The sequence below is a fragment of the Cajanus cajan genome, chromosome 3 (genome assembly GCF_000230855.2).
Source record: "Cajanus cajan strain Asha chromosome 3, NIPB_CcT2T_4, whole genome shotgun sequence".
Taxonomy (NCBI): domain Eukaryota; kingdom Viridiplantae; phylum Streptophyta; class Magnoliopsida; order Fabales; family Fabaceae; genus Cajanus; species Cajanus cajan.
The window spans coordinates 944,208-968,009 of record NC_138519.1 but is presented as its reverse complement, the minus strand read 5'-3'; the positions used below and the strand labels follow the sequence as shown (position 1 = coordinate 968,009).

General features: G+C 33.0%; 2 protein-coding genes across 6 annotated transcripts; both read right to left on the bottom strand.

Moving 5' to 3' along the window:
• Positions 1-1,553: 1,553 nt before the first annotated feature.
• LOC145955418 (uncharacterized) lies at positions 1,554-2,420 on the bottom strand. Of its 2 annotated transcripts, XM_083070065.1 has the most exons (3): positions 2,262-2,420; positions 2,071-2,176; positions 1,554-1,998 (listed from the first exon to the last, which is right to left on the bottom strand). In XM_083070065.1, the coding sequence occupies exons 1-3, from the start codon at positions 2,403-2,405 to the stop codon at positions 1,631-1,633; spliced, it is 618 nt and encodes a 205-aa protein (XP_082926191.1). In that variant the 5' UTR covers positions 2,406-2,420; the 3' UTR covers positions 1,554-1,630. The 2 variants fall into 2 exon arrangements, with proteins under 2 accessions (XP_082926191.1, XP_082926190.1); XM_083070064.1 differs by having other exon boundaries at positions 1,554-2,176.
• Positions 2,421-13,047: 10,627 nt separating this feature from the next.
• LOC109818007 (uncharacterized) lies at positions 13,048-15,336 on the bottom strand. Of its 4 annotated transcripts, none has more exons than XM_020383384.3 (4): positions 14,948-15,336; positions 14,730-14,865; positions 14,077-14,459; positions 13,048-13,568 (listed from the first exon to the last, which is right to left on the bottom strand). In XM_020383384.3, exons 2-4 carry the CDS (start codon positions 14,860-14,862, stop codon positions 13,146-13,148), a joined length of 939 nt encoding a protein of 312 aa, XP_020238973.1. In that variant the 5' UTR covers positions 14,863-14,865; positions 14,948-15,336; the 3' UTR covers positions 13,048-13,145. The 4 variants fall into 4 exon arrangements, with proteins under 4 accessions (XP_020238973.1, XP_020238975.1, XP_020238972.1 ...); XM_020383386.3 differs by having other exon boundaries at positions 14,730-14,852; XM_020383383.3 differs by having other exon boundaries at positions 14,730-15,336.
• Positions 15,337-23,802: the final 8,466 nt, after the last annotated feature.

Below are 23,802 nucleotides of genomic sequence, written 5' to 3'. Positions count from 1 at the left end.
AACTATCTTTGTAAAATAGGAATTGATAATTTTTTTTTAAAATATTAAACCTTCTTTAAATTTTGAGATATTTCACAGAGGTCATATCTAACATCATTATGCACACATATAATTTTTTCACAATTTATGATGAACCACAAATACCATTTTTACAATTATTTATTACCATTGGTAGAAAATAGAACTTAGACCATAAATTCATAAATTAATATCAAATCAATTTATAATATTCTAGGAAAATCATACGATATTCCTCATATGTTTGCACGCATCATATATATATATATATATATATTTCAGCATTTATCTTATACATAAACTATTTTTCATCCAATAAAAAATTAATAGGACAAATTTATGAAATCTCAATAAAAAAAAAATCAAAATTAAATACTTCTAGAGCTTTTAAATTCATAATAAAATTCAAAGATATCATAAATGACATGTATAAGGTTTCTATTGCACTAATTTTTACTACTATCATATCACTACAAGAAAATTACATATTAGCGAGGGACTATTCCCTCGCTATTTCCTCTCTAATCTCTCGCTAATCAGTTTTGCGACGGAATAGTGATGAAATTCCGAGAGACCATTCCCTCGCTAAATACAGGTAGCTAATTGGCGAGGGATTTCATCCGTCGCCAATCCCTCGCAAAATCCGTCACCAATCCCTCGCTAAGGCCCTCGCTAATGATATTAAGGATGCTTACTATTTGCTCGCTAATTTGCGATCAAGCTTCCCCGCTATTCCCTCGCTAAGGGTCGCAAAATATCCCTCTCTAATTTGTAGCTAATCCCTCCCTAATGTTCTCTCACAAACCCCTCTCTATTCCCTTGCTACATTTCTTAGCTAAGGCCTTGCAATTCCCTCGCTGAATATCCCTCGTAGACCCTTCTCTATTCCCTCGCAATATTTCCCTAGCAATTGTCTCGCTATTCCCTCGCAATATTTCCCTAGTAATTTTCTCGCTATTCCCTCGCAATATTTCCCTAGCAATTCTCTCGCTATTCCCTCGCAATATTTCCCTAGCAATGTTCTCGCTATTCCCTCGCAATATTTCCCTAGCAATGTTCTCGCTATTCCCTCGCAATATTTCCCTAGCAATTCTCTCGCTATTCCCTCGCAATATTTCCCTAGCAATTATCTCGCTATTCCCTCGCAATACTTCCGTAGCAATTCTCTCGCTATTCCTTCGCTATATTTTCCTAACTATTTGCTCCTTTTCCCCTCACTATTTTGTCTTTCACATGATATGTCTTGCTATTTCCTAGCAGATCCCTTACTGTTATGTTTTGGTTATCATCGCTAATCCCTCACTATTTTGTCACAATTTTATTTTTAATATTCATATATTCATCTTTACCTGCATTTTTCATACTATAACTATCATAATTGTTTTGTTTTGATATCAAGATTGTAGTACCTATATTTTGCATATCAAATATATTATTGTGTCATCAACTTGCATCAAATAAAATAAAAATACTAAAGGCTAACTAAAACAATTCTGAATTACCAACATAATAAAAATATTCAGTACCAACTAACATAATAAAAATACTCAATACCAACTAATATAATAAAACTCTTCAAGTGAGTTAACAATGCTAATGTAAATAAAAAAAACTAGAATTCAACATTTTCATTCTTGATTCTTCCCAAGTTTTTTGACTGATATGGTGATGGCATCTTTAAGGCTGGTAATATCTCTTTCCTCAAAAACTGCATTTGTGCCTGCATTTGTTCCTGCATTTGTTGTTGCAAAAGTGCTTGCATTTCTGCTTGTGCCTGCATTTGTGCTTGCATATCAGCTTGTGCCTTCAATTGTGCCTGCATATATTGTGCTTGTGCCTCCATCTGTGCTTGTAGTTGTGTCTGCAATTGCATTTGGGATTGTGTTTGTAGATTCAATTGTGACTGCATCTGTTCTTGCATTTGAGACATTTGTGTAGCTAATGTAGTGATGTCTTCTCTAACAGGTGTGGTAGAGGGACCTACAACAGTTGAAGATGAACCATGCATAGTAATGCTAAGATCTAAGCTATGACCCATGCCGTGGATTCTACCTTTCTTATTTTCACCAGAAATTTGTGTCCAAACATCAGTGTCAACTATAGGATGCTTTGATGCGTCTTCCCCATACTTTTCAGCCATAGCATTTTCATATGATTCCTACAAAAAAAAATGTATCAAGGTATATATAGTAATAGATAAACAATGTTTAATTTTTACATTAAAAATATATACACACTCTTACAATGAAATTTTTGGCTTTGTTAGAGACATATTCACCATCTTTTCTTTTATGAACTTTGTTGTACAATTCACCATAAGAAATAGGACGTTTATGCTCTGCTTCCTGTGAAATAATATGCAATTTAAGATAAATACATAAACACATTTATCATACAATTGTAACATATTATGACAGAGCTTAACATAAAAATGAATTGTCAATATTAATAGAAAAAGTATTGACTATGAATACCATTTTTCTTTAGTGTCGTCCAAAGTATCTTGACCCTCCAGTGTGCACCATAGCATCGGGTTTTGACGCCCTATTATTTTTACCCGCTATAGATTTCCTTTTCCACTCTTGTGTTGCCCATATATCTACTAATCCGTCCCACATCTCAGTCCTTATACCTTTTGGCCCATGACCCTTTAAGTCTTCAATATTATCTGAATTTGCCCTTTGTTTTGCCTTTGTCCTTGCCTTAGATAGATAGTCAGGATATCGATCCATGCATGTCAAATCCCAAACCTTCCTTGCCATACTGCGATCGTAATCTGATGCAAAACGATGCTTGTTCTACAACAATGTGAATTAAGTAAATTAATTGATATATACATATATATAGACATATACATACACACATGTAATATAATATATAATATTAACATGATAACTTCTTACCATAAAATCATTGAATAATATTTCTTTCATATCAGCAGAATAATTTTTCCAATTTGCTGCTGCATTAGGCATCCTCATGAATAGCTCCGATGTAATATCTCGAGTAACAGAATCTGGAACAAACCTCCTTCTGCCATTTTAAATACTCATGTTGTAAATTATGAATTAGTAATATTAATTTTAATCATTGATTGGGTTTAACTTTACTTACGGGTTATTAACTTGTTCCACAGATATAAGAAGTCTCCTATCTACTTCATTGTGAGAATCTACACTTGAAGGCTCTTCTATAATGGGTGGGTTATCAGATGTTGGGGCAACATATGATTGGCCACCATCAGTCACTGGGGGGTGGTGGTTGCAGACTGACCACCACCAGCTGATTGACCACCATCAGTTGATGGTCCATCAGTGAAAGTAGCACCTAAGACAAGCACAATGGAAATAAATTGGTGCACATTACATTCAAATAAATAAAAAGCTAATAATTAAAGTCATTTAATAATTATACATAATATACCTGGTGAATGAGAAAAAGGATATAGTTCTGGAGGATCATTGAACGATTGAGTAGGTTGACGTAGAGTGATGGTGTGACTACCTCGACCTCGTCCTCTTCCTCGTGGAGGCATCTTGAGTTCATGTGCTAATAATATTAAAAAATAAACAAAATAATGTAAAGTATAAGAAATTTCATAGTCAGATAAATACCATTAAAAAAATTAAAACAATTTATTCATAACCACTCGTCGTCTGAATCAACAAAATCATCTCTTGAATTGTCTGAATCATCTAACACCATGTCATTATCCGTGAGTTCATCATCCTCATCATCTTCATCGTCATTGATGAATTGATCATGTTGCACATTATCCGTTGGATAATTTATATCATTTATGTTTACTTCTTCCATTGGGGCATTTGCATCAAACAATTGTATCTCCTCATTATCAATAACAATATTGTGCATTCCCATTGAACCATCATCTTGAAAATAATCATTAGTACGTAGTTTGTTCATTTAACAAATAATCTTCGTTATTCAATGACTCAGCCATAAATAATTTTGCTCTAACCTTACAAGCTGCCCACCAATCACCATTATTCCTACCCCTACTTTGTGGGTATCTCGTATAGTACACTTGTTGTGCCTGTTCAGCTAATACAAATGGATCATTCGACTGAAGCTTTGATTTGTATTTGATATCAACCAGTCCATACATTTCATCTACTTTAACACCATGAAAAGGGTCAAACCAGTGACAACGTAGAATAATCACTTTGTTTTGATATCCAAGATATGACAATTCTAATATCTCTTCAACAATGCCATAATAAACCAAATCATTATCACCATACATATTGCCTCGAACACATATCCCACTATTCATAGTGGATTTATTAGCTCCATAGCTTTTAGTGTGGAATCTATATTCATTAACTATTAGTCCATTATAAGAAGTGACAATCTTTACCGGACCATAACTAATCTCTTGAATCATTCGATCAGCAACTTGCCCTGTACTCACCTATAAATGATTACAAATACAAAAACACACATAATTATATTATTTACTATAATGCATATTAAATTATACATTACAAACAATTATGGGGGAAATAACTCACTTAATGTTTTAGCCACCTACTGAAATCTCTATCTCGAGCTACTAATATTTCATCCTCAGAGATATTAGGATTTGTTTCCCTTATTGAATCCTCGAATTGCCTAATAAAAGCAATAATTAATATTGCAACTAATGTAATTCTAAATTGCACAATTTGAAAAATTATGAAGGAAACTTACTGAAGATAGGGTTCTACTTCTTTGCAATTTACAATGACATATGTCTCAACAATATGAAGTTCTTCCTCTGTTAATAATCTACTATGACCTTTGCCAATAGGACGACATGGGAATTTAAAAATAGACAACTTATCATCAATTTTATCTTCACCACCATCATCATTACGAGCAACTTGAGTACGCCTTGTCTGAATGTTAGGATTAAAATACATAGAAGCAAAGTTAGAAATTTCTTCCAAAATGTATGCTTCACAAATTGATCCTTCAACCTTTGCCTTATTTAGAACCTTCCTTTTCAAGTACAACATGCATCTCTCAAATGGATACATCCACCTATATTGGACAGGTCCTCCAACATTAACTTCATATGGGAGATGTATAACCAAATGTTCCATCGAATCAAAGAATGCTGGCGGGAAAATCTTTTCAAGCTTGCAAATTGTTTCAACAATAGAATGCCTCACATTGTCCATGACAGAAGCACATAATGTAGTTGCACAAATCTCTCTAAAGAATAAGCTAAGTTCTGTTAAAACACCCCATATAGGTTTTGGCAACATATCACGGAATGCTAAAGGAATTAGTCTTTGCATAAAAACATGACATTCATGACTCTTCATTCCATAGATTTTCCCCTCGTCTAGATTAATGCAACGTGATATGTTAGATGCATACCCATCTGGAAACTTTAGTTGTTTTATCCACTCACACACCATTTTTCTTTGATCAAAACTCAAGACATATGTTGCCTTTGGCTAAGTAGCGAGGGAATAACTTGGATTTATATCCCTCGCTAAATTCCCTCGCTAATCCGTAAAATTCTTGTAGTGTATTTAAGTAATTTAATTGAATAAAAATAGCATTAGGTTAGATTCTAGAAAATAAATATATACACCCATTAAGAATAGTAAGTGTGCTAAAAAATACTAGAACTTTTTCCATTGATTCCAAAGGCATGATTACACATGGTTATGGTCTCACTTCACCAAGAAGAAGCAAAAAAAATATTCCAAAAAAAAAATTAAATTACAAAAATAATAATACAATGAAAATAATTTTTTTACCACTCAAGACATGCAAGAGATAAAAGAGAACTCTTGCATATAAGGTTCATGTTAATTCCTCTCATACACATACACATACAACCTAGGGATTGAGAGTTAATCTAACTACCGAGCAATTAACACACACTCTAGAGCGATATTCTCATTTCTCCTTACTTTAATAGATGCTAAAATCTTGAGTCAAATTATCAAGTTCCCCCTTCAGTTGTCTCTAGTTTTACTTCTTCTTCACATCACAAGATACATGATCAAATTTTTGAATTGAGGCAAACTTAATTATTAACATATTTAAATTTAAATCCTAACACTCACTTGCACACGTGATCTATCAATAAAAGTCTAATTTAATTATCCTCTCTATTTTAATCACGTATTATGTTTTAGTGTTCTTTTGCTTACAATGTATGGATGCTTTGTTTGGAATGATTCAATTTTTCTTCTGTTTTGCCAAATACATACGCTGCTCATTTTGCACAATTTTTGGGGTTGCCAATTATAACCCAAACACGAGATCCTTGATATGGTTGACTGTCCTCTGCAGCTTATGGCTAGCAACGAATGCAATTGTTTTTTCCAATAAGATTTACTCTATAACAGATCTACTTGAACTGATAAAGCTATGCTCTTTGAAATGATTAAAGGCCAAAGATCATAACTTTTATTATCAATTCTCTTCCTGGTCTGCACAACCATGTGCATGTCTTAATTTTTTTTAAGTTGAGTATGCTACCTGTTGTGTGTGCTATTTCGTGAAGGGGTGTTGTTTTGGTTATAATTTGCAAACTTTGGTTCCTTATTTTGGCATCATAAGTATCTAGCTAGTGTTTTTTTAATTGTCATTATCTCCACGTCCATGTGCTATAGGTTTGCTGTATCTAGTTTTGGTGTGTCACAAGTATTGAATTGTTAGTTATTAGCTTTTGGAGCTTTAGAAAATTTATTTGTAATTAGCATAAATTTTCATACAGAAGTATGGTTTGTTTTAATAGTTTGTGTTTGGTGATTTATTACCAATGTATTTTAATATGTTTTAGCTTTGTATGGGTTGGAGTATCCCTTATACTCCTTTTTTAGTATTATGATGCAATTTTGCCTAAAAAAATAAATAAAATAAAACAACTTGATTATAAGAAAATTCTATAACAGTCTAATAATAATTCAATAATTGGTGGCTTAATAACACCATTTTAAAATGTGCCTAAATAATATTATTTTTTTATTATATAAAAACTTATTTGTTTTATAAAAAAATATTTTATCGGCACGATCATTTTTTTCATATTAATTGCATATTTTTATTTAACATCATTATGACTCTCCAATCACCACACTTTCTTAATAACATTTTTCAGCCGGTTGATAAAAAAAAAAAAGACACATTATATTATTATGTTGTCCACCATTTTATATAAATAGATTACACAAAACAATCGACAGGATAATGCTCATACCTTATTAAAAATATCGATTCCTAATAAATTTAATTCTACAAAATTGATTTATAAATTAAGTTTCCTCGTTTACATAAATTATTTTGATTTTATCATTAATGAATGTAATATCTTTATTATTTTTTTCTCATATCAAAGATCAAACATTTTGAACTTAAAATTGAACAGACTTTTGCAAGATTTAATAACAACCAACTAATGAGTGGTTGGATTATATCATCTTAGATCGGACCTAAATAATATTAGTTTATTAGTAGTTAAAATAAAAATTAATTTTATCTTATTATGACTTTTTTAAAATAAAAACTTATTAGAACCTCCATTTCCTCTTTATATTTTATCTAGTCCTACAAGTAACGTTTGACCCAAACACAAATATATAAACATAGGGAGTGAGAATACATTTTATCCATACACAACATATATAAGACATATATACGCACATATCTATCACATCAATAACGTCTCACACATATAATCATTCTTCCATACTTCAATACTAACTATCACTATACATTCCTTCATCATTCATAATCATCAAGTCACATAGTATAACTCAATCATGATTTAAGACTCAACCAGTAGATGTGTAATAAAGTTTTGTTGAAGTGTTATAGTTGACCGTGATAGTCTTATTTTTGTAAGAAGTTTCCCATCATAACACCCCTATTACACATGCATAGATTCACACCATCTCACGAACAAAACATGTATGTATGGACTCAATACACACATCACAACAAATACAATATATATAACTCATCTCCTTATTGTCAATCCATAATAATGGGCTTATTGATCTCATCTCAACATAATATATCTCATCACATCTCAAAAATTCACGCTCATCACATTCATCATAACATACATCATCACATCAATTCAATAATATCCCAATACACAATTAATCCTACACATGACTCACCATAACATCTCATGCTTGTAAGAAATGTACAAAATTCATATTGTTCTATAAACAAGGATTTTCATATGCATGATCACAACATCCAATGTACAATCAATTGTACATACAACTCACTCATAGCATTTCATACTATAAGAAATATACAAAATCTATTTTACTCTATCAACAAAGGTGATAAGTGTCTAATTAATTTGATTAAATATGAATTTGAGACACTTATCTAACACAATTTTGTACATATTGATATAATTTTGGTTTATATATACTCAGAATCAAAGAGGGACTTTTGATTTATGTTAGTACAGGGAGCGATGAATCTTTTGATCAAATTTTTTGTTTATTTTGTAGGTTTTGAAAATTGGAGGACAATGGCTCAGCCCCTCAAAAGGGCTGAGCGCTTTCAAGCCAGAGAGCCATTCAAAAGTGCACCAAACTGGAGGCGCTCAGCCACTCCAATCTGCTGAGCAGATCTGGCCCTAGAAGAAGGAGTGGTCTCTGCCTCCTAGGCGCTTAGCGGATCTGAAACGCCCAGCCCCTTGTGCTTGCTTAATAGTGAAGAATCTCCAAGGCGCTGAGCGGATCTCAGGGGCTCAACCCTTCAGGTTACTTCATGGTGAATAATTCTTCAAACTGCTCAGTCGTTTCAAGGCGCTGAGCGGATTCTTCTCTTTCCTGCTTACTCTGTTTTAATTCCATCACTTATAAAAGGGCAGAAGAGAGAGAAAGTGAGTATCAACTGTATGTACGAAAAGGAGAACAGAGAGAAGAGAGAAAACAAAGTACTTTGGAGCTCGTGGGGACGCGATTCTTCAAAGGATCTCTTTCTTTTACCTTTCATCTTGTTGTTTTGTGATTTCTTGTACCATGGAGAGCTAAACTCTAGGGTTGGGATTGATGTAATCGTCGAACTCCTTTGTATTCCTCTTTGATTCATATATATATCTCATTTATTACTTTATGTCAGTGAATTGTTTTTGTTCTTAATGTTTTGTTGAACTGATCATTTATCTCTGATTTTGGATTTAGAATTTGGTTGAAAAACATTTTCTGAATCTAGACTTGGAACAAATCACCTATTAGTTTCAAGGGTCAGGAATGACTTTGGGATTAATAGTTGTAAGAAGTTCTGACTCTTAATGCGGGATATTTAACTGAATGAAGTGAGGAATCATTCATTGAGTTAAATATCTTAGAATTTCTTATGCCAAGGAATTGGGTCTGAATGAATTTAGAGAACTCAATGGCCATGAGTAATGAAATCATTTGAAAGAATCAACAGGAATGCATAGGGGGGAGATTGATGAAATCTAATCCCAACTGTTTCTCATATCTGTTTTCCTTAAAATTAATTTATCCTTTGGTTACTTAAGTTTGATCAATCATTCACATCAAATTTGAACATGTGTAATTACTTAAGTTTTATATTCACAAGTATTAATTAGTATAATAGAAATCAAAGCTTACTTCACAAGTCCTTGAGGATTGACAACCTTTTAATTATACTACAGAGACTTGGGTGCGCTTGCTCAGAAAACCAACAAAAGGTTTTCATAGAAATCACAAACATTGGTAGATTCTTAATCATAACACTAAATACACAATTAATCATGTGACTCACTCATAACATTTCATGCTCATAAAAATCATACAAAATTCATATTGTTCTATAAACAAGGGTTTTCACATAATTCATAAACACTCATAGATTCAAGATCACAACACCCAATGCACTATCAATAGTATATACAACTCACTCATAACATATCAGATTCATAAGAAATGTACAAAATTCATATTACTTTATAAACAAAGATTTTCACATAATTCACAATTTTTAAATAGATTGATCAGAACATCATACCAAATTCATAAACAAAGTATTCTTCCTATAGCTCTAGCTGCTAATCCATGACTCCTTTGATGATCTCCTCTTCATTTTCTCCTATGAGCGTTTTAGTAACCTAATCACTTCCTTTTTACTCCTTATATTTTTTTCACAAATATTTGTATTAGTTATAATTTTTCAATCTCTTTCATCATTTAATTAATTTATTTTCCTTACTATTTACTAAACTAATAAAAATGATGGATGATTAAAGGTATTATTGTGAAAAAATAACTAAAATAGGTGACATTCTAGATTAGTTCTTAATATTATAAAACAAGAGAGAAAATATCCTAATACAATTCATAGTAATCGACAATGATAATAACTTAATAATGATGATAATGATAAAAATAATAATAGTGATTTATGATAGCATCTATACAAATGATGATAGTAATATCATCTAAAGAGCTTAGTACATTTTTTTATTAATTGACTATAATAGTAATTATAGTAATTCTAATAATGATAATAGTAATAATAATAATTTATGATAACTTTGATATAAATGATGATAGTAACATCAACTATCGAGCTAGAAAAAAAAACTAAAAGAAAAAAAATATAATTATTAATAAAAAATAGTTCCAAGATCTTTTATTTATTTTTTTATTGAACATCTTGTTCTTAGTAAGAAAAGTTGCTCGTGTTCTCCTGGGTAATAAAAAAAATTTTCTTTTGTCCAATTCATCTTCTCTTATTTTTTTTTTTTTGCATTTTTTAGTCAAACATAAAACAATTTATGATATTTAGTAGGACTGTTCAAATAGCTGAACTAAACTAAACTATAATTGTAGTTTGATTAAATTGAATTGGACTAAAAAACAGTTCCAACAAAATTCAACTAAACTATTTTATATTTTAGTGAACTATAGTTCTTAAGTTTGAACTATACTATAATTTATACTAAACTAACTTATTATTATCATTATTATTATTATTATTATTATTATTATTATTATTATTATTATTATTATAAACTGAATTCAAATACATTCTAAAAAAAATGTCTTTTCAATTTTAAATTTATAATTTCTTTACGGTCAAACTTATGCTAAAAATAAATAAATTTATCATAATCCATGATTATTATTCTATTTTTTAGTAATTTGATTTTGATGAGTTTATAAACTATTTTCATGTTATAGAACAAAGACTATGAACGAAAATAAAGTATCTTAATAAAGGCTCTAATTTTCAATGAGTTTACTGATCATATTAATTATTAAATAAAAAGTTTAAAAATAATATCTAAATATTACATGTAACTATTTTTTTAGTTAATGCGTTCTTTACAAAATAATATGACTTTTAAAGAATATTATAAAAATGTATACCGTTACTTTTATAATGTTGAAAACTCAATCTTTAAACTCAACTAATAAATATTATAATTTTTTTTATTAAAATAATAATATTTTTTAGCATCAAAAATAAAATTATTTGGATAATAAAGAGATAAGTTTGTACACACATATATAATACATTTTTTAATTTTTATAATAATTATATTAAAAATATAAAAAGAGTAATAATTACCAAAGGTATATACATTTTTATTCAATTAATAAATGAAAATTAATTTTTTTCTTTTAATCTTTTAAATTAAATAACCATAGAAAAATTCTATAACCAAAACAAAAATGTGTAATTGTGCACACTAACACTTAGAGCTGTCAAAGTGGGCCGGGACCCGTGGGCCAACCCGGCCCACCTTGAAAACGGGCCGGGCCGGGCCAAAAAAAATTAAAGTTTTATAGTAGGTGGGTATATTTCAACCCGGCCCACCCGGGCTAAACCCGTGGTGGGCCGGGTGGCCCACCAACCCACCATTTTTTTTTCAATAAAAATTTGAATATGATTTGTAGTTTATTTTGTATGATGATATATTGAAAATTTTTATTTTAAACTTTTATCATGATTTGTATTTAATTTTGTATGATGAATTATGACTTATAACTATTAATGATGTTAATTTTATGACTATTATGTTAATTTATAATTAATTTAAAATTTTGAATTTTGTTAATAATTTTTTTTAATTTTTGGTGGGCTGGTGGGCTGGCCCGTATAACCCACCAACCCGTGGTGGGCCGGGCCGGGCCAAATTTTTTTTGAAAAAATTACAAGTGGGCCGGGTTGGGTTGGCTCGTTTTTAAAGTGGGTCAAGGTGGGCCGGCCCACATGGGCCGGGTTGGCCCGTTTTGACAGCTCTACTAACACTAAGCCACTAGTACTCAACAATGGGCAATAAGCGAAATTGAAAAGTTATGAAAAAGACATTTATAATGAAAAATCAGTTTTATTAACAATTTGGTCTAACCAACTACTCTTTAAAAAATAGTTTTAGATTTATAAAACTGAATATAAAATTCATTTTAGTTCAATATTTTATAAAAATAATTTAGTTTTTTATAGTTTAATCTAATTTAGCTATTTATTAATTTAGTTCTAATTAATTATTTAAAATATTTTCTAATTATAACTTTTTTTTTATAATTACAGTGCACTAAACTACTTTTTATAATAGTTTAGTTTTTAAAACTAAACTTAAAATATAGTTTAATTTAGTTTTTATAAAAACTAGTTTAATTTTTTATAATTTAGTTTAATTTTTACAATAATTTAGTTTAATATAATTTTTTTAACATCCCTAATATTTAGTACCATGGATTTTTTAGTAAATCAAACGGATGTAAAAGCTAAGACCTCAGCGATGACTTGAGGGGTTGAGGTAAAAGAACTTCCCAAATATAAGAATAAAACAATGGTTATGGCTTAAAATAAAGGTACTTTGTTACGGTGCCAACTTATAATTTTGTTGTGAATAGTGAAAAACTAATTGTGAATTTCATCTTGTATCTTGCTCTACATAGTGCTGATAAGACTTGGGACATTGGAAATATGAAAACCACTTTTCAAACTTGGGTTATGACCAAAAATGAATCCCTAGTTTATTGAATAGCATGATGTAATATTACCATTCTCGAATTTATTCTTTAGCAGAAATAGCTCGAATTTTATTTCTTTTAGTATAGAGTTACAAGTACGACTGCGAAATTTAACATTCCCCCACTACCACCAGTGACTCAAAAAGACCAAAAACAGAAGGTTTGATCTTCAGCTGGGAACCTAAAACTGCAAGAATTATCGCGGGGTTCATCATAGCAGACATCTTCAACCTTAGGTAAGAATGGCATGGTCAAGATGTTTTGGCTCAGAATGTCTTCCTCATCTTGGGAGGAATCTGCAGGCTCCACGAATGAGGATTGGTTTCCATCAGTGAAATGTGGACTATCCGAATCAAGCACATCACTCTTAGCTGAATTAGCATCTTCCTGTTTGCTTATTGCCATAACAGGAAGTGTCACTTTGGATCCATTTTCAGAACCTGTGTTCACTATTAAATTCATCTCCTCTTTATGCTGTGAGTTGACAGCATCACAGCAGGTATCATCCAAATTCTGTTCCTCTTTCTCTCCGGGAATCAATCTGCTCTTGAGAGAATTCACCTGTAACAAGGAAATTGTATCCAATCATCATCAACCCTTTCAGATAAAATTACAAAAAAGTACACCAAATTGGTCTCTGAAATTACTAGCATTAGTCAATTTAATCTTTAAACGTACCAAACTTCAGTTATCTTGGTCTTTATTTTTGTAATTTCAAGGAATAAAATGTGAATTTGATAATTTCAAAAACTAAATTGATGAGTACTCGTAATTTTGTTCGCCAATTTGTTGTGTTGCTCTAAAATTACAATTTAATAATGAACATAGCACAAAGCAATAAAAGATGTCTCAATGCTCAAATGATGCATCTACAACACGTCTAATGTCAAGAACAAACTAAATTAAAATCTTAAGATGATATGCTAATAATTTGTCCGTTTATATACAAGTTAGAAACATTTTTTTAGAGTTTTTATTTTTTTTTATTCAATTAATGTGTATTTATTAGTAGAGAAAATTTTAAAACACTTCTAAACTTGTATGACTGATATGTCTAACAAATTGTTACCTCTTCCTTTAACTTGTCATTCTCTTGAAGGAGATTGTCGTAGTCCCTTTTGAGCATGTCATAGCTAGCTTTCAACGTGCCATAGTCTTTTTCTATCTGTTTGGTTTTGAACCTAGCCCTACGGTTTTGGAACCATATGGCCACTTGCCTTGGCTGCATGCCAAGCTCCTTTGCAAGTTGGACCTTCCTTTCGGGTTCAAGCTTGTTTTCTGCCTCGAAGTTGCTTTCAAGGAACTGAACTTGTTCGCTTGTGAGCCTCCTTTTCTTTCCGGGTTGATGGAAGCACGCATCAAAATCCTCATCATCACCGTTCTCTTCTTTCTCAAGCCCTCGGAAGAAGGGCCAATCCATGACATTCACAACATTAGCCATGGGTTTTGAACCTGAATTCAAGGCACCAAAAAATTAATTAAGTATGCTAGAATTCATTCAAACACAAACTATTTTCAAGGAAATTAAAATCTATAAGAACCCGCTTCTGATTTTGTTATAATAACACTTTTTTTTTCCTTTTCTCTTTCACAGTTCTAGAAAATTTGAAGTTGTTGAAAGAAGTTTTAAAGTAGAAAAGAAATCAGCAACTTGAAGAAAATTGTGAAAGCAGAAGGTCAGAACAAGAATCAAGAAGCCAAAAACATGAAGTAGCAAATCACCATGAAAAGAAGGTTCAGAGTTTTGATTTTGAACCCAAAATGACTGAATCATCTCAGAGGAGCATGAAAGCCTTTCTTTTTGGAGTTTCAGTGTCATGCTTGAACCCCCATGAAACTTCTCACCTGCCATCATAGCCTTAGTGGTATATATGGTATTAGACTATTACGTGTAGAGTGTTGTGTGAGAATTAAAACTAAGGGTTATATTCGTATCATACCCTTGAGAAGGGGCAGGGAGATGAGACTATTTGGTTTGATCAAAATTAATGGTGAAAGGAGCAGGTGGTGGGCAATAATGTGATATGGGGATTGTGAGAGTGATCATCATAATATCCATCGATCACAGAGGAATTAAGACTATGTCAGATATGAATAAATTGCAGGACCAAGATGGTGCATTCTTCTATGTTTGGAAAGAGAAAGAGAGCATGGTCAGAGGGAGTAAGTGTTTTATTTCTTCCTTCAGATGGGAGAGATGTTGATGAGAGTTTGGAAATTCCGCTTTTAAGTTGAGAAGTGATATAAAGGGAGATTCCTGTTGACGATGATGGGGAAATTTAATGGGGGTTTATATGGAGAGTCTTGGAATGGTGAAGCGACAGGGGAAATAAATATTCACAGACAAGGGTCCTCCAAGCATATACAAGCTTATCTTTTACGATCTTTTTTTTTTTTTAATATTTTTTTTATTTATTTCATTTTCTTCAAAATCAGTCCTGTACTTGTTGAGGTTACACCCAAATTTCTAGGCTACTGATCAAGCTTCCTCTTCCGTGTGTTATCTCCACGGTTGGGGTGATAGCACTACTTCGACGTTTAAATTAGGTTAAAAAAATTAGAGCAATAAATACATATTAAATGAGTGAAAAAAATAACAATAAACAATATCTACTACTTGACTTATTCCCTATTTATACTAATTTTAGTGAATTCTTGGACTTCGTACATGATTATCATTTCGGTAATGTGTTTGTTAATAAAATTCATGGTATTTTACCTTAATTTAAGAATCATGATAATCTTATCTTATTTCTCTTAATTATACCAGCGAGGTAACCACTTATTTATGTAGTTGAACAATCTTCTATCTATGAAATGGTTGAATTGTGTTTGACCTATCGAGGAGTTGCCATCTTTATCCCTCTACTAAAAGGGTTTCGAGTATTTGACCATGATAGGGTCAATGAGGACATATGCTTGTTCAAGGAGTTTGAGATGAACTCATTTGACTTTTTTGGTGGTTGAAATGTGTTTGGCCTATGTGGGAGTTGAAGAGGGTGTATCATAAGGATAAACCTAACATAAGTCCTATGAAATGAGGTAAAGATTAATCTTGGTTTTTATAAAAGAATTTAAATTAAATTATACTTTTGATCTTTTATTTTAATTTTAAGATTCATTTAAATATTTTATTTTTTAAAATATTCATTTTAGTCATTTATTTATTTAATTTAGGTTGAACTTGCCTTTTTGAAACCATTTTTGTTTCGAATTTTGAGACAAAATTTCTGTTGACTTATTCAAGAGTTGAAACTTGTCACCACTTATATGAAAATTGTTTAATGCATCTGAAGTTCAAAAAAAAAAAGTGTCACGATGAAAATCAAATAAAAATACATTCAAAAAGTAATCAAAAAATTCAAACAATTTCACTTCATATTATTTTTATAGTTTCTTGTGATTGGGATATATGTAACATTATACATTCTTGTCAATTATTGTATTTTATCAATAATTATGAATTGTGTTAATTATGTGATGTGTGTTGTTATTGGAGTAGTTGTTGAGGGGCTTTGGGAGTTAAGAAACTCTTAAAGAGTTTTGGGTGTTTAGAGGGTTTCTCTCAACAGAGATCCAATTTGATCATGAGGAGAAGAGTATATAAGATTTCTTTTATAAGCTTTCTTTTAAGAATTGAACTTCATAAGCTCATTCTTAAGAAATCCTAGAGACATAAGGTAGAGAGAAGTTCTTTGGAGTCAAAAATTCCTTTTTCTTCCTTTGACCTTGTGAGTGAGTGATCATTTCCTCAAGGAGTTGCTTTGTTTTTGTTGATGATTTAGGTTTGTAGAGTCAGGAATTAGAGCTCTTTGAGTTGTGTTGAGTTCTTCGTAGGAGCTCGATCCCATTCTTCCTTCTCCTTCCTATCTTTTTGCTTGGAGTTGATGTAAGGGAAGCTAGAATTGAATCTTTGTTGGTTGTTGATGTTGTGTGTTGGATTGCATCTAAATTCGTGGGGTATATATGTTGATGAATTTGGAGTGAAAAATATGTTTTAGTGAGACTTTGGGTCGGTGAAGCATGTGAGGTTGATTTTGGATGATTTGAGTCATTTCGTGGTTGCATGTTGTTCTTTTGGTGAGAATTGAGTTAAATATGATTTCTAGATGCATTTTATTGTATTGCATGTATTACATGCATGGACTTCTTGATTTTTAGGTGTAAGGAGAGCATTTTGTGAGTTTGATAGTGAAGAACTCACTATCGTGTTAGGAGCGCCTTCTAGGCATGGCTTCAAGCAGGGGGCACCTCTATCTTGCTTACATCAGGTCTAGGATTGGTGACATTTAGCATGAGGAGAGAGAATCGTCTCAGGTTGAAATCATGTTAGGAGGGGTTTGAATAACGTTGAACGTGAGGTGAGAGAATTGTCTCGGGTTGGATTAGCATTGAGCACCAAAGAAGTCGAGATAATCTCTTAAGTTGGTTTGAGGTCAAGTGTAGGACTTTGCCACGCCAAGTGTGAGGGGCCAGGGGACCTCTACCTAATCCACGTCAAGTGCAGGTTATGTGGTGCCAAACAGGGCAAATAGAGGGTTTCATGCCTAAATGGTGCCGAGCGCTAAGTTTGTAGCATCGAGCATGGATTTCTTTATAAATAATTGTCATTTATATGATTAAATAGTAATCATGGATAGGTTAGCCAAATCTATTGCATATTGTATGTTGATTAGTAATTTTATTTTATGTATATTGATCTAGGATGATATATGTAGATGATTGTATGGTTGAATTGTTGAGATGCATTGGTATGCTATAAATTAATAAAGTTGTTAGATATATATCCATTAACTTTTGGTAATGCATATAGATGAATGTTGTTGATGTGTGGTGCCAAAAATGCTTTAAGGCATTTAGGCATGATTTGTTAACCTGTTGAGGTGTTATTGTTGAGAATGCTAAAAGCATTAAAACATAATGATTGACTTAAGACTAGAAAAGAGGGTGTTTTTGAAAGTTAGATATACTATAGTGTAAATATTGAATAATTTATTATAAATTTTAGTTATACATAATATTCAAACATGATATTCATATATAATTTATTATAAATTTTAGTTATACATAATAAATATTTAGCCTATGCATTACAATATAATTTATTTATCATAAATTTAAAATATAATTTATATGATTAAAAATATCTATTCATAAAATTTTTAAATATAATTTATATATTTAAACATGGTATTTATTTGTATATATAATTTATTATAAATTTTAGTTATACATAATAAACATTTAGCTTATACAATAGACAAACTAAAATATTAGTTTATTATTAAATATTATAAAATTATTATTATCAAATAAATATAATTTTTATTCTTAAAAATATATTGTAGCGACTCGTCTTGATCCTTACATTAAACAACACAACTACAAGCAACGAAAATAATTAACTTATAATCATATACTCATAAATATTAGATTATGTACTATATCAATATCACAAAGATATAAAGATGACACAACTAAATAAATATGTGTAATATACATGCAATAATCCAATAAATGTAAATATACAACTAGGTTAGTGGTTAAGCAATTGCAACTATTTATACAAATCTACCATTTTTAAATAGTCATCAAAAGACATCTAGCTCCAGCACCACTATATGGCCTCTACTACAACACTTTAGACTTATCATTGCCTTGCTCTCATATCACATATGATTATCGCAATCCAAACCACATGAAAACATGTAAGAGTAAACTAAAGTAAAAAAGAAACAAAGTATATACAACATAGGAATATCACACCATCATCATCTTATCTCCAATAACACAACACAAGGCATCACATTACATAATGCATACCAACACAACAACTTAGCTTACGATAACATTCTCAACACATGTTAATCATCACACGCAGTAATATCAACACAACAACACATGCATCATCACACATTTGAACTAGGAGATCTCCTACAATAGAGGGTGAGTAATTTAAGTGGCTTGACCCTACCAAACTGACAACACATAGCGTGATCTTTTTGGACTTTCTAGATCAACAACAATTTAGATAAAAATCTACAATACAACAACTCAATTTCTCATATGTCACCACTTAAATAAGAAAGTTTAGTACTACTATTAAGGTCTAATAGCTAGATATGGGCCTATCATGATATTAACTAGCTTAACCAAGTCTCTTATAAGATTAGCCCATCGACTACCTTTCAAATACTAAACTCTTTTGATACTCAATTAGGAACTAAGTTTTTGACTTTATACTTTACTTGGTTGATCACTTATAATCAATATAGCTCGACCTGACCCCTATACTTTGGTTGCTTCATACACATGTACCTTGATTTTTCCCACACACAATACCAACAAAGTTTTAAAGGAGAAACAACATAGTTATCCACTTCAAGGATCAACTTCCCAAGAAGGATTTTCAACAAATTGGATTCTTAGAGCACCACAGTACAATATCCACACAATGAGATATGCAACTTTCAAAAACCTCTCATCTAGTCCTAAGTGGTCAACATAGCTCAACAACACGACAACTCTTTGTATATTCAACACAACAACGAAATTAACAATCTATCTATTATAAATTTTAGTTATACATAATAAATATTTAGCTTATGTAATACACAAACTAAAATACCAATTTATTATTAAATATTATAAAATTATTATCAAATAAATGTAGTTTTTATTTTTAAAAGTATAATTGTAATAATTTGTTTTGATCTCTATACTAAATGACACAATTACAAGTAGCAAAAAGTAACTAACTTATAATCATATATTCACATATATTTGATTATGTACTAAATCAATATCATAAAGATATAAAGATGACACAACTAAATAAATATGTGCAATATACATATAATAATCCAATAAATGTAAATATACAACTAGGTTGTTGGTTAAGCTATTACAACAAGTATTCGATACTTCATCAATTAATTATAACATCATATTTTTCTTCAATAACTAGCATCCAATGCTACTCACCCTTACGTTCAATGCCATCCAGGCAGAGAACTCTCTGCCTCACCAACGCTTGACACTACATAACTTACACTCGACGTGGCTAAGGTAGAGGTCTATAGGACCTCACGCCTGACGTAGTAAGCCACTATAGTCGGTCTCATCTCAAGCATAGAGTCTCTACCTAATTCTTGCCTGGTGTCACTACATTGATGCTCGACGAAATCCAAACATAGAACTTTGGCTTGGCCACGCTAGGTGTGAGACCCGTGGCCGGTATATACACACTTCCCCTCCCAACTCTCACTATTCTCTCTTCCCCTCTCAAGGCTCTCACTTTTCCTTTTCTTCCTCTTGCTTGTGGTGATACTTGGCAGTTGAAGGTGTGGATCAAGCTTAGCTAGGCATGGGCTAGCTGAAGATTTCCTCTTTTCTTCATTCAAGTTTCTCTTCTTCTCTAATCTCCGCAGACCCAAGACTATGATTTTCTTCAAAACTGAGGTAAGGGAAGCTGGTCTTTGGTGTTGTTTGGCTGAAACAAGTTCTATGAACTCTTGTATGGCTGATGATGATTGATTATGTTGGCTGAGTTGCTGGAAATTTGGGATTTTGGGGGTTTTGTGGTCTTGAATCAAAAGTTTGGATTTTTCTTTGATCTGTGGTTGCATGCATATAAAGCTGATATCTTTGAACTCCTTGATAAAAATGTGACATTTTGATCCGATTGCATGTTAATTTTCTGTTAAGATCTGTAGATTTTGAACCATTTTCGTGACAGAGAAGAGAGTCTCTGGAACCAAACCGCTGAGCGGTTTTAAATGCGCTGAGCGCTTTTGTACTTTCAGAATTAGATGTTGCAATCTTCATGAAAGTTGTAGCCTTAGATGTTATCTTTCCAATGGCGTTGGAATCACTCAAAAAGGAGTTTTAGAACTCCAGATATGTCTGTTTTAGTGAAGAGAGGTCAAGCTGACAGCACTACCTATAGCTGTTGCGGTTTTTGGATTTTTTAACAAGGTAGATGAAGGATTTGAGACTTGGTGTCTTCATGAGAGTTGTAGGAAATTTTATTATCTTTCATATGAGATAAGGATGAGCATGGTAGGAGTAGTATAACTCCCGATGCGCTGTTTGTTGTGATGATTGCCATTGCAGTACGATGAAAAGCTGAGCTGTGCCGAATGTTGTTTATGTTGAGTTAAGCTGATAATTGATGAATATATTGTGCTGACTAGTTGATATTAGCTGAAGTATGATGTTGAGCTGTATTTGATGTATGTTGTTGTGATATATGATGCAAATGCTGGATTTTTGTTGTTGAGCCGATCTGAATTGTATGCTGATTTATATTATTAGTGACGTAACGTTGTGCTGTGAGCTATGATAGTTGTGTTGTAAGTTGTTTAGCTGTGCCATACTGTGAGCTGTGCTGAGCTGGACTGTCATTAATGATTTTAATGCTGATTTATAATATTGTTGTACTCTAGAATGATGAGCTGAGTTGTGAGTAGTAAGTTGTGTTGAATACTACTAGTTGTGTTGTATGTTGATGTCTTGTGCTGTGCTGTGAGTTGTTTTGCTGTGCTGTTTATTGCTGAGCTATATGCTGCTATAGCCGCTATGTCGGTGCTGTTAGCCACTATTGTGGTGTTGTAGCCGTTAAGTCGGTGCTGTTGTTGCCACATACGTGGTGCTGTGATACCCGCTAGCTGGTGCTGATGTGTGCCTAAGTGAGAGGCCATTATAACCACTTGAGGTGGTGTTGTTGCTACTGTTGAGCAGTGCTGATGTTGCCGCTAGGCGGTGCTGTTATAACCACTTGAGGTGGTGTTGTTGTTGCTGTTTTGCAGTGTTGATGTAGTCACATCGTGGTGCTGGCATTGATGCATAATATAAGATGTGCAGATACTCATAATGATGAAATCTAATTACATTGTTATTTATCTATTTGTATGCTGATTTTAATTACACTAGCTTACCCTTTCGCTGTTTTCCATGGTGTTTGGACTGCGATGATCATACTGTGTATGGGAGCAGAACAGGAATATGTAGGCGTCCTGGGATGAGTCTCCGGCAGACCTTGGAGCTGTTTTGCTTGTGTGGATATCTTGCTTGTAGCTATTTGGGATAGTAGCATTTGATCGCAACTTTTGTACACTTTAACTCTGTTCAGATAGGATAATGTATATGTATATTCTAGACTTTATATGTATACACTTGTTCTTTTCTGTGCAGTGTTTCTAGTGTGTTTTGCCGTGTGCAGCGACCAGCCGGGTCGTTACACTTTAATGGTATTAGAGCAGTTCGAGTCTAGTGGACACTCTTTGGGGGTGGTTCCTTTAGGCTTTTGTTGTGTTGACTATGTGCTGTGTTGTTTTGTTGTGGTGTTTGCTGTGCTGAAATTCCTGTGCTAAAATTGCTGTGATGCTTTGTTGTGCTGTCTTGCTGTGTTATTTGTCGTGCTGACTGCTGTGTTACTTTATTGTGCTGTTGATGAATTGTTTGGTTTAGTTATTGTGTACTGAAAATGCCGTTACTTCTGTAGACAATGACTAGAACCAATGAGCAGATAACCCGTGCCATGTTCATGATGGCTATGGCTATGCAGCATCAAAATTTTATTTTGCTAGGATGGACGCTGATAGAGCTGCAGCTGGTGCAGCAAGGCCCTTGGGGTCGTAGGAGAGTCGGGATCTAGCTGAGTTCCGGAAGTGCCGTCCTCCGTAGTTCAAGGGAGATGCAGACCCAGAGGTAGCTGACCACTGGATCTGTGAGATGGAGAAGATCTTGACTGTGTTGGGGTGTTCTCAAGAGAGGAGGCTGGAATAGGCTGTCTACATGCTGGTTGGGGAGGCTGAGCATTGGTGGAAGGGTACAAGGTGAACTTGATCTGTTTACCTTGGGTGGATATTGACATAGTCTTAGGGATGGATTGGTTTTCTGCTAATCGCATCCTTATAGATTGTGTCAATAGGTGGTTGATCTTTCCTCAGATGGAGGAGAAGCTGTTGATTTTAGCTGGTCAAGCTGAATCATTGTTGAGGAATGAAGCGGAGTGCTGTCTTCTGCTTGCTGCTATGAGTGTGGAGATCGAGAGGGTCACTGCTGAGGTTGATGTAGGAAAGGACTTTGCTGAGGTGTTCCCTGATGGGGTGTTAGGGTTGCCTCCTGTTAGGGATATAGAGTTTAGCATTGACTTGGTTCCATGTGCAGGACCGATGTGGGTGGCTCCCTATAGGATGGCTCCTGCTGAGCTGGTTGAGCTGAAGGGTCAGTTAGAGGACCTGTTGGAGAAACAGTTGGTGCGGCCGAGTGTTTCGCCGTGGGGTGCTCCCGTGCTGTTGGTAAAGAAGAAAGATGGAGGTAGTTGACTGTGTGTTGATTTCCGACAGTTGAACAAGTTGACCATTAAGAACAAATATTCACTTCCCTGGATAGATGCCTTAATGGATTAGCTGAGGGGAGCATCGGTTTTCTTGAAGATTGACTTGAGGTCAGGTTATCACCAAATCGGGGTGAGAGAAAGTGACATACCAAGCACTGCTTTCAAGACTAGGTATGGTCACTATGAGTATGTTGTGATGCTGTTTGGTGTGACCAACGCCCTTGCTGCATTCATGGATTACCTGAACAGGATCTTCCGGTCGTTCTTGGATAAGTTTGTTGTGGTGTTTATTGACGACATCCCTATTTATTCAAGGACCTCGGAAGAGCATGGAGAGTACTGGCAGTTGGTGTTGGAGATTTTGAAGGCGAAGCAGCTGTATGCTAAGCTTTCAAAATGTGAGTTCTGGTTAAGTGAGGTGAAGTTCTTGGGACATGTGATCCCAGTTGA